Source organism: Lagopus leucura, unplaced genomic scaffold (genome assembly GCF_019238085.1).
Source record: "Lagopus leucura isolate 7727_CA_CO unplaced genomic scaffold, USGS_WTPT01 Super-Scaffold_100016, whole genome shotgun sequence".
In the NCBI taxonomy this organism is placed as follows: Eukaryota; Metazoa; Chordata; class Aves; order Galliformes; family Phasianidae; genus Lagopus; species Lagopus leucura.
The window spans coordinates 16,289,382-16,304,787 of NW_024962270.1; the positions used below are offsets into that span (position 1 = coordinate 16,289,382).

The window sequence follows — 15,406 nt, forward strand, 5'->3', positions numbered from 1 at the left end:
TTTGTTACATGAATGCTTTTTGTTTTACAGTTTGCAGTTGCAAAAGCACATCATGTTGCACAGAAGTATTAACAAATATGTGCAAAGGCTCCAACTTTGTTACGCCTGCTGGACTGGTCTAAATTATGCTTAGTTGGTTGACAGCTACACAGGGTATCATGTATTTACAATGCAGATGGGTGAAGGTAAGAGGCTGAAAAATAAGCTCTGTCAACTTCAGGTCATTATGACAGTTCACATAAAGAAAATATTGCAATACTTGACGATGTTTCTGTATGGTTTGATATTTTTTCTGTAAATTAATGGGAGGAAGTAGAAAAGAGATGCATTTTCAGTTATTGAAAAGCAGTCATAGTGATCTATACTTACTCCATGCTTTTTAAAACCAAAATTTGAAAAATACTCTTCAAAAAAAGTAAATATCAGAATTCTTTTTTTTTTTTTTACTGAGGACACACAAAGGGGGAAGAGAAGAGCATTGATTGTTTAAAGATTTCTGACTTCTGATAAATTAAGAAACTCAATAAATTAAACTGGCTATGAGTTTGACAAGTACCAACAAAGTGACACTATTAGCGTAGCAAGACACCTCAAGTCGTTAAATTATGCCTCTTCATCATTGCTCAAGCAAAACCAATTATACTGGTGCTCTCACCAAAGTCTTTGAGGTCATTTTATTTTGTAAGATTTCATTTCAAACTATTTGAATACTAGTTTTTCTTTTAATTAAATTGGACCAATAATGAGCCACTTATAAGCAGCTGCATTGGCATTGGGGAATATCAGAAAGGTTAAAAAAAACAAAACAATTTTATAACCTTTCCTTCCCTGAACGAAATGTACACAGTCAGTTCTTTTAACCATACCTAATTATGAGAGATCTGTTCTGAAGGTTCTGAGATAAAGTGCAAAGTTCCCATTGGTCATGAAGGTTAAAAATCAGGCCCTAAATACACATAATTATTTTTCTATATTTGATTTAAAATTAGCAAGTTGTCCTCCCTCTATTCCTGCAAAAAATTTCCCAGCAATTGTCCAAACAATCAGACAGTAGCCTTCGAGAGGCCACAATAAGAGGTCTTCAGTCGAGTGGTGTCATATGGTCTTCATTTAGAAGTATCACAAGAACATTACTTCTCACAGTATTTACAAATGAAAAACATATGTCCTTAACCTGTAATACTGCAAGAAATACTGCTCTTTGGGTTTGTTTTTGGCCTCAGATTTTTTGAAATATGAACCAAGTGAAGGGATTTCAGCTTAATGTTTGATTCAGTCCATTCTTCAGAGCTAAAAGGCTGGTGAATGGATAAAGCTCATATTTGAAAGAAGCAATTTGCCCACAAGCATAGTAATGCTCTGTAGTTGGCAACCAGAGAAGCATGTATAGTAGAAGGGTGTGGGGATAGTTAATTAAAGACATCTACTTTCCATTTAATTAACGAAAAAAAAAAAGGATATTAAACTGGCTCTGATTCCTATAAAGAGTTTTATAAGGAATATATGGGTCCCTTGCATTTAGTATTTAGGCTCAATCAATATGGTTATCTACCTGTCAATTTTCCCTCCTCTTTAATGCAGAAAGAGAGAAGTCTTTTTTACAGCCAGCTCAGAAAGTACTAAGCTAATCAATACATGCAGCGATAACAGAATGATTTGAAACATGTAACTGAAGCTTATCACTTCGCAGTATACTGAGCCCATCAAAACACTTTTCTAGAAGTAAAGAGAAAACAAAGATTCTTTTTATTATGTAAGTAGTTGGTGACGCAGATGTAGGCCTTTTGCATTTGTTCCTAACTGTATTTTAGGGGACGTTTGGTATACCTGCATTTGTTACTCTGTAGGAATGTGAATCCAATTGCTCAGCGAGATTTAAAAACTCTGCCTAGAGAATCAAACATTTTCTCAGTTGCCCTTGATTTCCTGTCCCTCAACATTTATTGGAAATCTATGCACTGTTCAGGAGAACCATGCACAAGATTTTTCAGGAACACATCTGCTGTTCCCACAGTCTGTATAACTCCTTACTCCAAACTCTCAGTAATTTGTGTTTCAAGCCCGAGCTGAAAAGTGGAGGCTGTTTCCTACTGAGTTGATTTGAAATAGTTTGTAAGCACTGGATTCCTAGATTAAAATGGTTAAAATATACATACACGTATCAAAATTCTGAATTCTAACATAGCAGAAATTATCAAAAGTTAGCAGGTCCCTAGCCTCTGCCTTTTTGAAGAAAGGCATGTAGGATTTAGCTGTGCAATTCTCCTCGACTGGCAAGTTACAATTGTCCACCATACAGTGGGTAGAATTCTACATAACACAAAAACTTATTGTGGATAACCCAGGTTTGCTACAATTTACTTTTTTCAATGCAAGCTCAGAAGTAACACTTGTATGCGTACAATGTATAGAATAATAAGAAAAGAACATGAAATAATGTTCATAGCTGGGTGCATAAGTGCTGCTGCCACTACATCCTGACCCAGATTGGTAAGTCTGTGGGAACTTACCAGGAATCTTTACAAGCTCAGAATTCACTAAACCACAATCCACTGCATCGTGGAGACATGCCAGCAGTGAGGCATTAACAACTGTGTCCATTCCAAAGGAGCTGAAAGATGGATGGGTATGTCTGAGGGCAGAATTGGGCCCAGCGAATGAGAAAAGATTCTTAGAGCAACACCTTGAGTGACACAAATTATGTTACAAAATTGATCACTTCCTTACATATGGCAGAAGGCTTCCAGGGCACTCAACATCCTATTCCATTAAGCTGTGATAAATGACACATCACTTCCACATCACTCTGAATTCATTTTTTAAATGTACTTCAAATATTCGGTTACTTAACCCTCTCCTTAAGATATCAAAAACAGTCTTTTTCTTTCCTATCTGTTACAGATATTAATAGGTGTCCTAACTGTAGGACCATCACCTAGGAGTTTCATTTCTCCACTTTTTTGAGCAGGCAAAATTTTGAGAAAATCACTGAATAATATTTGGTTTGCAGTCTCAATGTGCACACTTGGCATCTCAAAGAATGGATGCAGAGAGGTGGACATGAGAGCTACAAAATGATGGAGAAATATCCCCCCAAAAGCAACTCTCCTATGAAGATCACCACCACTATCTGGAACACTGTTAGGATGGAAACCCATGGAGCAGGAGCAGAATTGTTTCAAGCAGATCAGTACAGCTGGAGGTGGCTGGGGAAGGTTCATAAATTGATAAGCACCACCGAAGGATCATAAGCCTCCATATCAATTGTATAAATATTACAACAGAGCCACTCGCTGCAGTCATTCTGAAAAGGTTATGGGTTTCACAGGTGTGTGCTGTCAGTTCTGATTAAGCTTAAACTAAACCAGTTATCTATAACGTTGGATTGGAAGGAGTTTTATTGCTGAACGCAGGGTAAATCAAATTCAGGATACACATCTGTGGAAAAACACAGAGGGCTGAAGTTCACAGTCCTGACATAGGCAAAAAAAAAAAAAAAGCCAACACTCCAGACTCAAAGGAGATTTGCCTATTCATCAGTCTGCCTATCATCATACATTCTGCATCCGAGAGGAGGGTTATACTTCCCCTGAAAACAGCTTCAGGTTTTCTTTTGCTTTGCAAATCATGGTTCCTATTTTAAGACTATTATCTGCATTCATTTCTAAAGTGCCTGTATTTTACCAATTATTTGATAATAAATGAAATTAATTATACACCTGTACTTTTTGCTACACAGGACATGCACACTAAAGCATCTGTAGCAATAAACTCACAACTTCATTTTTCATCTCAGTGAGAAAAAGCTTTACAAAAACAACAATTTACACCAGAAATTCCTAGAGCTTCACAGTAAGACAGTTGGTGAAATCCGAAGCCCAAAAAGCACTGATAGCAAATCAGCTGATTTCAACAGTGCCAGGATTTCAGTAGAATATTAAAGAAAAAGAAATGTATCTTTAATAGCTGATATAAGTTGCAAAAGTCACATTCTATTCCCAAAAATACTCCATATTAATGCTGCACTTGAAAGTACGTCTATTGACTCACAGTGCTAATAGATGGCAAAAGTGAATAAATGTATTTGCTTTTACAACATCATTATTTCCTTTGCATGCAATTATTTACTTGCCAAACAATGCTAGTGACAAATCACAACAGACTATGAAGCCATCTACATCAGCAGATTTTTAACCTAAGGTAAAAATAAACAGAAACATCTGTAATCTTGTACAAAGCTATGTTTATTAACAAATATATTTTCTAATAAAACACCATCTGCAAGCAACCCTCGCCTTCCATTTGATATAAATAGGCCTTTTACTGTTTTCAGATGCAGTTCCCAGAAAATTATTCCAAGCACTACTGCAAAACACATCAGTCTTTGTTGCTGCCTGGAATGTTAATAAATAACATCGAGTTTTTAAACAGTCAAACAAATTATTGGCTTGAAACGATTATTTCAATAGAAAAAGCTGACCTTTTGCAATAAAGTGTCTTAAAGCATCACTCCTCATTCCTACTACAAAAATATTACCGAGCAGTCAAGTATATGCAGAAGACAAAAAAGTATGAAAGAGCAGCGTTGCAATTCTGTTCCTACGTGCACCATAAACCTACCTTGCAGTAGTTACTGCTTTAGAGAAACTTGGAATAAGAGAAAAAATATACAGACTGTAAATAGTTCAATTGGTATCCTTATTCTACATCTGTGCTTGGAATGGGCATGAATATGAACCAAATAAAATGTTCTTCACAGGAATATTGTACTGACCAGCAATACAAAATTCAGCAACTTAAACTGTTGGTAGCAAAGATGAGGATTGAATCTCAATATTAAGAGCTCTTCAACATGCATAAAAGCTTTAGTGTGACACATTTTCATAAGCACTACTGAGAACTTCAGCCACATTAATTCCATTAAAAGTAATGGGAATTCAGCAAACTCTGCAAATAAACTCCTTACTGGTGGAACTGTTCAGTAATACTGAAATTTTGATGCTGCCATTTTTCATTAAAGATCTTAAAAAGGAGATATTTATACCAAACTAGCTCCTACCTGAATAAGGAAACTAGTGAAAAGTGTGCGTGAACTACGATATCAGAGTTCTCTATTCAGAATCCCAGTTGCTATAAAAGTATTAGATTCAACAGAGATCTAACATTCAAATCTGTGATTTTAAAACTTCAACTAATTGGGGCTACCACAACAAACTCTGCCAGAAGTTAGTCATACATTTTCCAAATAAATAAATAAATAAATAAACAAAAGAAGGAATGTTTTAGAACATAATTCCAGGAGATGGAAATGCATATTTCCAAAGACAAATATTCAGTGCACAAAACACTCAAACAGTATTAGAGAAAAAATATTTTAAATGACTTACTTCACCAACAGGAGGAATATTAAGCTTTGGTACTTTATTCTTTGAACTAGGTGTGTTTACTTTTCCTTCCAACAGTGTTCCAAAGGACTGATTTCCATATCCACTCTCGATTTCTACGGGAGGTTTCAGTTCAGGTGAATCATTGGGTACCTGGTCCTGACCATCCATTGGCCTAACATATGCCGTAGGCTTTTGCTGGACCATGGTGCTTTTACAGTGAAGTCCTGGTGGGAAATTCTGGCTTGAAAGACCATTGTTTGCAGACAACAAAGATGTGGAAGGAAGTGGAGATCCAGGCCCATGACCTACAAACTCAAGCTCTGTGGGTGACTTTGAATGACTGTTTTCTTTGTAAGTATGTTCTCCAGCTGCTGACTTTGAATGAGTATGCCGCCTTGAATGTGAAGATGCTGCCATAGAATTTGCTTCCTCAGTTCCTCCACTTTTATGCTGCTCACTCTGACAATTATAGAGGTCTTCATACCTGCCCTGTGTCTGGTCATGGGAAGAGCTATGCTTTGTCCGACTCTGCTGACTACTGGATTGGCTTGGCTGGGCACCACTAGAGTTGTGACCACTGCGTGACCAGTCTGTCCTCGACTTCCTGTTGCTCTGGTGACCGTGTAACAAAACAGAATTAGATGACAGAGATGAAGGCGGAGGCATTGATGTTGATGAGTGGCCACTGATCTGATGAGAAGGGATCATCCTGTTTCTTTGTTCTGAGAAAAAGTTCTGTTCATTTTTGTCAATGGGTGTCTGTGGGACAGAATTCTTTGGGATTCCTACAAGATGGCTCTGATTGGAATGATTAGTTAGCAGATCCTTCATCTCATCATAGTTTCCCAATGTGTTCTGGACACGGTTTGCAAGAGCGTCACCTTTATTTGTCTAGAATATAAACATAAATAAATAAATAAAGGAAAAGAGTGAGTAAATTTTTAACTAGGAAGTTACTGCTTGGAATAGTTGACTTAGAAGATGGCAAATGTTAGCTGTTTAATGGTGTCATGCTGACATTTAATCTAATTTCAATTACATTTTACATATGTTATGTAAGAAGAATCTATCAGTAACTGTGTTCAAAGAATCTCTTCAAACAGGCTTGCATGAGTAACACTCGTATGCTGCTTCCCATTTTCTTAAATTTGTTCTCAGAGAAATGTTTAAATTACATCAGTTTATAGATGTTCTGAGGAAAACAGGCTGGTTTTATGTCATAGAAGTTGGTCTTGTACATTTCATATCTTACAAAATATGCAAATGCGCAATTACTGACTACTCAGCATTTGAATTGCAATCACACTTTATTTAAACATGATATTGCAGTACCACCCCTTGACCCATAGTTCTGCCATAGATAGAAGCCAGGTTGTCTTTAGCAGGCACACGGGCAAACTCTTCATGTATAATGCCAATTACTTTTCCACGGAGTGTTCAGTTTGACCCAAGATATCTGATATCTGAATCCAGAAAAGAAAAAGCTTGTAATAACTGAAATGCTATAACAGCTTCAAATAAAACATCAAAATGATTTTTTTTTTACAGAAGAATATAAACAGGGATGACTGTCATGTTCTTAAGTATAAAGATTCTTCCCATTGATTATGAGCTGGTTGTATTTGTGAACTGTGCTTGGTTTTCTTCTTTAATTCCAGTAATTGTTAAATAAATACTGACTCATCTGTGTCACACCACCGTTGTACTTCCCTTTCTGAAGCATAAAATGCCCTTTGTTGTTTTTATTCTATTTTCCATTTATCCTTGTAAAAAGCAGGACAAATATGCTGGGTGCTATAGTTAATATGCAGCTAATTTCCTCTGTCCACAGAGATCCAATGTACCAATCTTCTCACTGACCTTTATGTTCTCTTGAAATGACCAGCAGAGAAATAAAACATCCTATTCCCCATGCTTATTACTTAACAAGACTCAAAGGATAAAAGCAGAGCAAAGGTACAGCTCAAGCAGATGGTTAACTTCTACAGTTTGGAATTAAATTATGTCAGTGCAGTACGTGTAAATAGTGTAAAGCAAAACTTCAGGGTATAGCTAACTATGCTTTTATTTACATTTGGTTTTCTATTCAATACATCAAATAATGTCTCAGTCCAAAGAGGCCTTAATGTTAGGTCATAAAGAATTTGTGGTTGGTTAGAGAGTTCCACTTAATTCCTCAAGCAGGGATCCTACCATGCTTCTGATCCAATCTTTCTCAAGTATTAAGATGAAGTCTGAGTGATGAAAAATTTCCACGCACGGATTCCTCCTGAAATGTCTGCTTATATTACCCACTGTTGAACTAGTCGGGAGATGAGGAGAGTACTGCCGAAAGATTTTTCTTTTAGTACATACTGCACATGCCATAAAAAATGTTGAAAAAGAAGATAATAAATGCAAATTTCCTTTTGCTCGTTCTCAGGGATTGTAACGTATATTACCACTGCACTGAGGCAGTGATTTAAAAATTAACTGTTCAATGTATACATCTATATACATTTTGCCAGTGCTTCTCACAGTTAATAACCCCAGTTGTGAAGAACCACGAATCACTTTTATTCACTAAGTCCCTAGGTTGGTCATTTTAGTGGCAAAAATTATATTCTTGCTATGCCAAGAATAAGCTCTTTGTACACGAGCAGTCTCCTTCAGCCGAGTTGCACAATGAGCCATTTGGGCAGCAGCCAAAACCAGGCTCTCTCTGTTCAAGCCCCAAATTTAAAACAAGGAGATTCCATTGTGCTTAAGGGCCCAGCAGGAATTATGATGCGAAGTCTAAACACTTATATACTTGCTCTATTTCCTCCTTCCCCACCAAACTATTTAACTCCTTATGGGTTGGCACGTGGAAAACAGCCAAGTAAGGAGAAAATCTTGCCCCCTAGATTTCACCTCTGGTTAAGCTAGACTTCCAGAGTGCACTTAGCTTATTATACAGAAAGTAAAAGAGAAAAGGGAAGGAGTGGAAGAGGGGGGAGAGAAGAAAGAGTACTGGAAACATATCATCACTGTAACTTCAATATTACAGCACATTAAATGGCTCTTGTCTCAGTCCTCACACAGGGAATCAATATTTTAATTTGAAAATAGAGCTTTGCAATTATTTATGATTTGGAGGTTACTGATTATTTCAAGTTATTTTCCTTTAAAATTTCTATTATAATTTTGCTTAATATTAACAGTAGTCTATGTAAAATGTCCAAATACTGGGAATAAAAGACCCAATGCAAAATGTACTATTATCTGTACTCATTTTCTGACAGCATTAATAAAAATACTTATTTCTTGAAAACCGTGAAGGTAATGAATTTAAACATTCTTAGCATATTTTATGTGCACTAAAGCTCATATCCAATAACTAATGCAGTCAGCAGAAAGACTGTTACTTCTTTCAGTGTTTCTTGGACCAGACTGCAAAGTAAGAGGACATAGTGAATGTAAGCAGCCATCCGGCTTACAGTGAAATAAAACTAGAACACACATAACTAACACTATTCACGTGCATTACATAACCTGACTGAGCTCACTGTTGTGTAGTGCAACGTACTACCTGCATTTAAGGAATACAGAGTACCATTAATGTTTGGGCTTTTTTTCATCAACAAATTCAGGGCCCTCATGAGAAATAGAGAATTCTTGACAAGCCTGGATACCAGCAAGATAAACATAAAATCTGGTCATAATTTCTGGTTGTTTTTTGTTACTTCCAGACTGGGGCCAATTTCTACCTTCATATTCTGTGTAATTGGCTGATTTCTCAAAGGAGACCTCTGAACAGCTTATTTTCTGAACAGCGTGTTGATCACAATTTTGCTGCTATCAAGGAAATGCATTTTCTGAGTATTCCAAGGCATAAATTACACGGCTTGTGACTTGTGGCTAGCAGCCTTCCTCCTCATTCTATGCTCTTACTAATTTAGGAAATGTACACCTTCATACATTCGCTTCTCCTGCTTTCAAAAACTGTTTGTAATAGAATCCCATTGGCACACTAATTTGCTAGCTAGCTATTGCATTATAGTTTTACAAAGAAAAGAACTAAAGTGCTCAAGCTTGTAGGCCCAATTAGCAAGGGTTTTATGACAATGAAACTTGAGGTTTCATAATTCTTTAGCTTTTTCATGTCAGGGTTAATCTAACCTCTGCAGATCCGAAGTTGAGATGTTTTGAGATCTGCTAACCCTGAGTAGTGTGAAGAGCTTTACCACCAAAAAAGAGAATAAATGATTTAACATTCACCTAGCACTGCCCAATGGAAATGCTGCCCATTAGGTTCTGTTTCTCAAATTGGACTCTATTAAGGCTATTCCTTTGAAAAAATAAAAAGAAAAAAGCAACAAAACCAAAACAGTATCCACTCATATTGTTTTCTCTAGAATATTCATCTCTGAGATGCTTTACTGATTCAAAACATTAGTAGATATTAGTGGCTCACTAGTGAAAATCCAGCTTCTCTCTCAAATTAAGCATTAGTGAGTTGGATCAGCTTTTAAAGGCAAGATCCACAACCCACATGCTCTAAAACACATTAGTGGGCACGCTGTTCTCGCTGCCCAACCTTCCCAAAATAATACTGGACAGCATTACATTGTTAAAGTTGTTGCTTCCACATGAGACAATGGAAGCAGCTTCAAAATAATATTTTTTTAACTTCAAATAAGCTTGTGCAAATCATTTCTGGATTTGTAAAGAAAAAACATGTTTTTTTCATGTATGTTTACACATATGTATACTATACAGAATCAATGCAGACACAAGTTGTTCAAAACCATAAAGATCACCCGTGCTTTCTTTCACAGATAGAGGGACTGAAAGACAGATGCACCAACAGCTAGAGTGAAAAGGTGATAAAAGGACACAGATAAACTGGAAAGATACATTTTCAGATCACATGTCTTGTTATACACAAGGAGTAGTAAGATGAGATTGTCATTTCCAAGCAAATAGAAAAAAAGAGGGATTATCAGGAGTAATCAGCATGGATTCACCGAGGGGAGATTATGCTTGACCAACATGGTGGACTTCTATAACATCATTATCAGCTGGGTAGGTGAGGGGAGAGCAGTGGATGCTGTGTACCTTGACTTCCACAAGGCTTTTGACCCAAAAAATCTCCCACAACATGCTTGTAATGAAGCTTAGAAAGTGTGGGATAGATGAGCAGTGAAGTGGACTGAGAACTGGCGGATTGGAGGAGCTCATAAGATCGTGATCAGCAATGCAGAGTTTGGTTGGTGCCTGCAATAAGCAGTGCTCCCCAGGAGTTGGTGCTGAGTCTGTTTTGATCAATATCTTCATCAACACTCTGCATGAAGGGACAGAGTTCACCCTGAACAGGTTTGGTGAAGATACTACAAAGCTGTGAGGGGTGGCTGACACACCAGAAGGCTGTGCTACCGTTCAACAAGATCTGCACAGGCTGAAAATTGAGTGGAGAGGAACCCAATGAGACTTAAAACAAGTAAGTGTAGGGTCCTGCAGAGCACTACAACAGGCTTCCTAGAGAACTGGGGGACTCTCCTTCCCTGGCAATATTCAAACCCGCCTGGACATTTTTCTGTGCAATCTGTTCCAGAAAACCCATTTTCTCAGGGCGTTGGACTTGATGATCCTTGGAGGTCCCTTACAAACCCCTTCAGTTCTGTGGGCGAAACTTGTTGCATGTGCAAGGCCTTGAAACTGATCCACACAGAAACATCTGTTCATTTCAAAATGGAAAAGGACTTTAAACTCAACATGAAATACATTCATCTTCATCTCACGAGCGCTTAATTTTATTCAAGAATAAACATAAATAAAACCCTGAATTCAGCTTTGCAGTTGCTTAAGAATACAAATTACTATTTCACTTATAAGTCACATCCAGCTCTTGATTTGTTCCTAGGAAATTGTAGTGTGGCAGGTTGTTAGAAATGTAGGACTTAGAAAAGAAACACCAGTCTTATTACTTTGTTCTTTTTCCAGACTGTAAAATGGAGGCAAGACATAGTGCTCTCTTAGTTCTCTATATTTTGCAAATTTTATATAACTATTTATGAATGCAATTTCCTCTTTATGCATTTCTCAACTTATCATTATGATACTTTTTTTACCATACAGTGTGCTTTGTTCAATTCCATAGATCCTAAAATCTCCACTGTAAACATTTGAAAAGCAGTGAAGTCTCAGTGTGCTGTGGGTTTGTCTTTTTTTCTTTTTTAATATATACATAAAGAAAATTCTGTCCAGAAAATTACCAGGTCATTTTTTTCTTTTGTGGTTTCTCAGTTTTTTTTATTGTATGCTCTGCATATGCTCAGTGCAAACACATGCATATTAAAAATATGTAAAATTAGATATTATAACTGCTATCCTAAAATAGATAAACATTGAGGTGAGTGTTTCCAGTTCTTTACCCAAAATTGAGCACTGATTTGCATATTTCTCTATCCACTGAAATTCCAATGAACACTCAATCACTGGGAATGATGAGGAAAAAAATCCAATGTGGGATTTGATTGCACTGGATTTGCAGGAAGTATCATCAAAATTGTTTGAGAATAAGACCCTATTTCTTCTAAATAAAAGTGCTAAAATGTGGTCCATTGAAGAAATAATGTACTGATTAAATTTTTATAAAAACAACAAAACACAAAAAAACTCTCCCACTGCTTAATCCTTATCTGGCTGAATAAGTCTACCAGGCTATAATTATTAGACACCATTTGATATTAATGTCAGTCTTTCCTCCTCCTTTTCTGGTGATTTTCAAAGAGCCCTCATCCTCCCTACAGCTGTTAACAATGTGAAATGGAAAGATGAAGTGGTGGCCTTTCAATGGATGCCACTGATTGGGAGGAGAAAGGGATATGGAAATTTACATTCTGATGAAATCTTCAGGGAACGTCTTACTGAAAATCAAAGCAGCAGAAATCATAAAGGGGGACATCCCTTGGTGATGAAAATCTCCGGCAGCATAGCTCCTTAGAGAGAATAAGACACGTCAAAAGTCCCCTTCACACCCTTGTTATGGTCCCCAAGGATTCAGGCACTCTCCCAAAAGACTTTTTCAGATATCTGCGATTGCAAAAGAATGGTTATGGACTCACTATTTACACAGAAGTCCATCAGTTTTAACAATTTAGGTATATTCTTGAAACTAAAAGGACTGTTATATCTGCCGTATGACCCCACTGGTAGAAATACAGCTACACATACATGTATTCCTGGGCTTTGGTGCATTTTTAAAGGAAAACATCTTTAATTGGAATGCAAGCAAAATTCCTGATTCTGCTAATGTTAGCATACAAAGCTGGATGGAGCAGTCAGTTTGCTCCTCTGCCAAATGCTGATTTGGAACATCAGTGTACTCAGTAGTGTAAGTACCAACACAGACGTCACACTTATTTCTCTTCTTCTTGTGTGAAGTTTTCTTTATATTTGCAAAATGCACTCAGGTAAAAGGCATTCAAAAATGTAAAACATAACGATGCAATTTACCTTGTAGGGTTCCCCAAAGAGATTAAAACCTGAAGCAAAGAGGTCTTCATCTTGCTGGACTTCTTGGTTTCTTCTTTCCCATTCTTTTCTCTTAAGTGCATTCCGGTCTTGCTCATAGTGACTGAAGAAGAGAAAGACAAAATAGACAGTACTTTATTTTCCCAATAATGCAGTTACATGTTCATTACCATCAGTAAGAACAGCAAAACATCAGAAACTATGTAACTCCTGGGGATAGTTCATAAAGAAAGAAAAGCCACTGAATCATTTTGCTAAATGTAAATTTGGAGTCATAACACTATGTGAAACTGGATAACAGGAACTGGTCAGTACAAGTTCAAAATGAAAAAGACAGAACGTCCTTTCCAAATTAACAGAACATAATGCACAAGAGCATTACTGAGAGCAGCTTTACTGAGAAGAACTTGGAAGTCCTGGTGGACATGAGCTGGACATGGATGGGGCCCTGGGCAGCCTGGTCTGGTATTAAATGTGGAGGTTGGTGGCCCTGCATGTGACAGGAGGATTGGAGATTCATGATCCTTGAGGTCCCTTCCAACCTGGGCCATTCTGTGATTCTGTGGCTCTGGGCAGCCTCGCCTGGTTGTTGGAGACCCTGCTCATAGCAGGGGGTTGAAACTGCGTGATCATTGTGGTCCTTTTCAACCCAGGCCATTCAATGATTCTATGCATAAAATAAATTTTGACGCAATGCATGCACGTACATCTTCAAAGAACGTATCTGTGCAAAGAAAGATAACATCAAGCCAAGGACTCACAGAAATGCCTTATATCCATTTAACTGCATAAAACCTGTCTATATGCACCCCAGTGCTCCAGCAAGCCTCATATGACTTAGACTCTTAATTTGTCCCATGCGCTTGACAAAATTTTGTATGGTTTCATTGTGGGTGTCAAGGGTTTTTTAAAATGTGTTTCTGAAGCAGAGCACCAGAAGAGACTTTAGGATATTTGATTCTAATCGCAGATAAATTTATACACAAACAAAATAGAAAAGCATCTATTGGCTTGGTGTTGCAATAGCTAGTGGCACTTATCTGTGTGTCAGCTCACTTTGTGCACTTGTCAGACCTAGACTGTGAGCTGAGAGATCATATTCACCTCTTCTCTGAATAGCACTGAAGTACTTTGGTCTCCTGGTTCTGCAAGATACTTCCTGCTCCTCAGAGGGAAAAGATATCATTAAAAACCTGAATAGGGGGAGGGAAGGAAAGAGGAAAGGAAGAGATGCATGCTTCAACTTGCTCTGACAACTCCTCATGTGACAAGCATTAAGGGACATTTCTGTGCTTTCAACTCGTATTTGATTCGTTGGCTCTACTTTGTGTCAGTTAATTAGCTACCAAATTCCAGACGACAATTTGAATAACAGATTTGGTATATGCACTGATGTCATCTGCTCTAAGCAATGTTTCCCCAATAGATTCTGGACATGCACACACACACATACACATCCATGCCCACGCTCTATGTACAAATGCATACACACAAATGGACATATCACATATGTAACAGAGAACAGTTAATTCTCCTATATCTCTGCTGAGAATGAATTAAATCTCTATAGAGCTACACTGCACTTGGAAGATAACCAAATATCTACAACTTTTGCCTTTTTAGCTCAGCATGATGTTATATTGAAAGCTTCACACCGAGAGATATAATGAGGAATGAACTGCACAGTGATGAGGCTTTAACAGTGTATAAAGTCACTGATTTCTGAGTGAAACCACAATTACTAATTTGAAGCACCAGGTAATTAAAACCACAGCTATGTATTTAGCCCCTTGTTATACCTACTGCAGTTTATAATTATGAGGACCTCTTTATCTACTCAATTAAAGTTCTTATGATTCAGGCAGGTTGTGTTTGAACCTGTGAGCCCCGCAGAGAGCACAGGAAAGCATGTGTCTTTTTCTTGATGACTCCCTGTATCCCTTATGCTGTTTTTGTACAAGAAGGGAAAGAAAAATGACAGACAAATGCAATCTTTACATCAAAATATGAATTAATAATCAGTACAAGCAACTAAGGATCAGTCAGGTTTGAATTGCTTGAGCATGGCTCACAAACAGAAGACAAAGCCACCTACATAAACTGAGCTGAATTATTTCTATCCATGTTTTTTTTCTACATTCTGGAAAATGCCAGATTTTATTTTATTTATAATACTACGTGATGTAGTGACATCACCAGCTCACATTCAGTCACCAACAGCAAGCTTCAGAACGTCATTATAATCATTACTGATATCTTTTACAGTTGATAATAGCAAAAATTCCTAGTTACCTGAGGGACAGATAAGGGAAACTGTTGTAACCAACACTTTCCTATTCTATACATGAATGTATGCTGCTAGCACAATGCTGCAAATTACAAGCTATCTATTCACTACAAGGTAAAAAGAGAGGACATGAGTCTTTCCTCCTGTCAGGTCTCAACTTCAGAATAGTAACTCAAGTCACTCATAGTCCCCTCCCCTCCCCTCCCCTCCCCTCCCCTCCCTTCCCCTCCCCTCC

At 37.4% G+C, this 15,406-nt stretch overlaps 1 protein-coding gene across 1 annotated transcript in view; it reads right to left on the minus strand.

Annotated features, from left to right (window-relative positions):
• The window catches only part of AFF2 (AF4/FMR2 family member 2), a 343,762-nt gene that overhangs the window by 244,981 nt on the left and 83,375 nt on the right, over positions 1 to 15,406 (minus strand). Inside the window, exons 2-3 of the mRNA XM_042876295.1 lie at positions 12,867 to 12,987; positions 5,388 to 6,278 (exon numbers count right to left, since the gene is read on the minus strand). Coding sequence (XP_042732229.1) covers positions 5,388 to 6,278; positions 12,867 to 12,987 — 1,012 coding nt within the window. The remainder of the gene's footprint in view (positions 1 to 5,387; positions 6,279 to 12,866; positions 12,988 to 15,406) is intronic.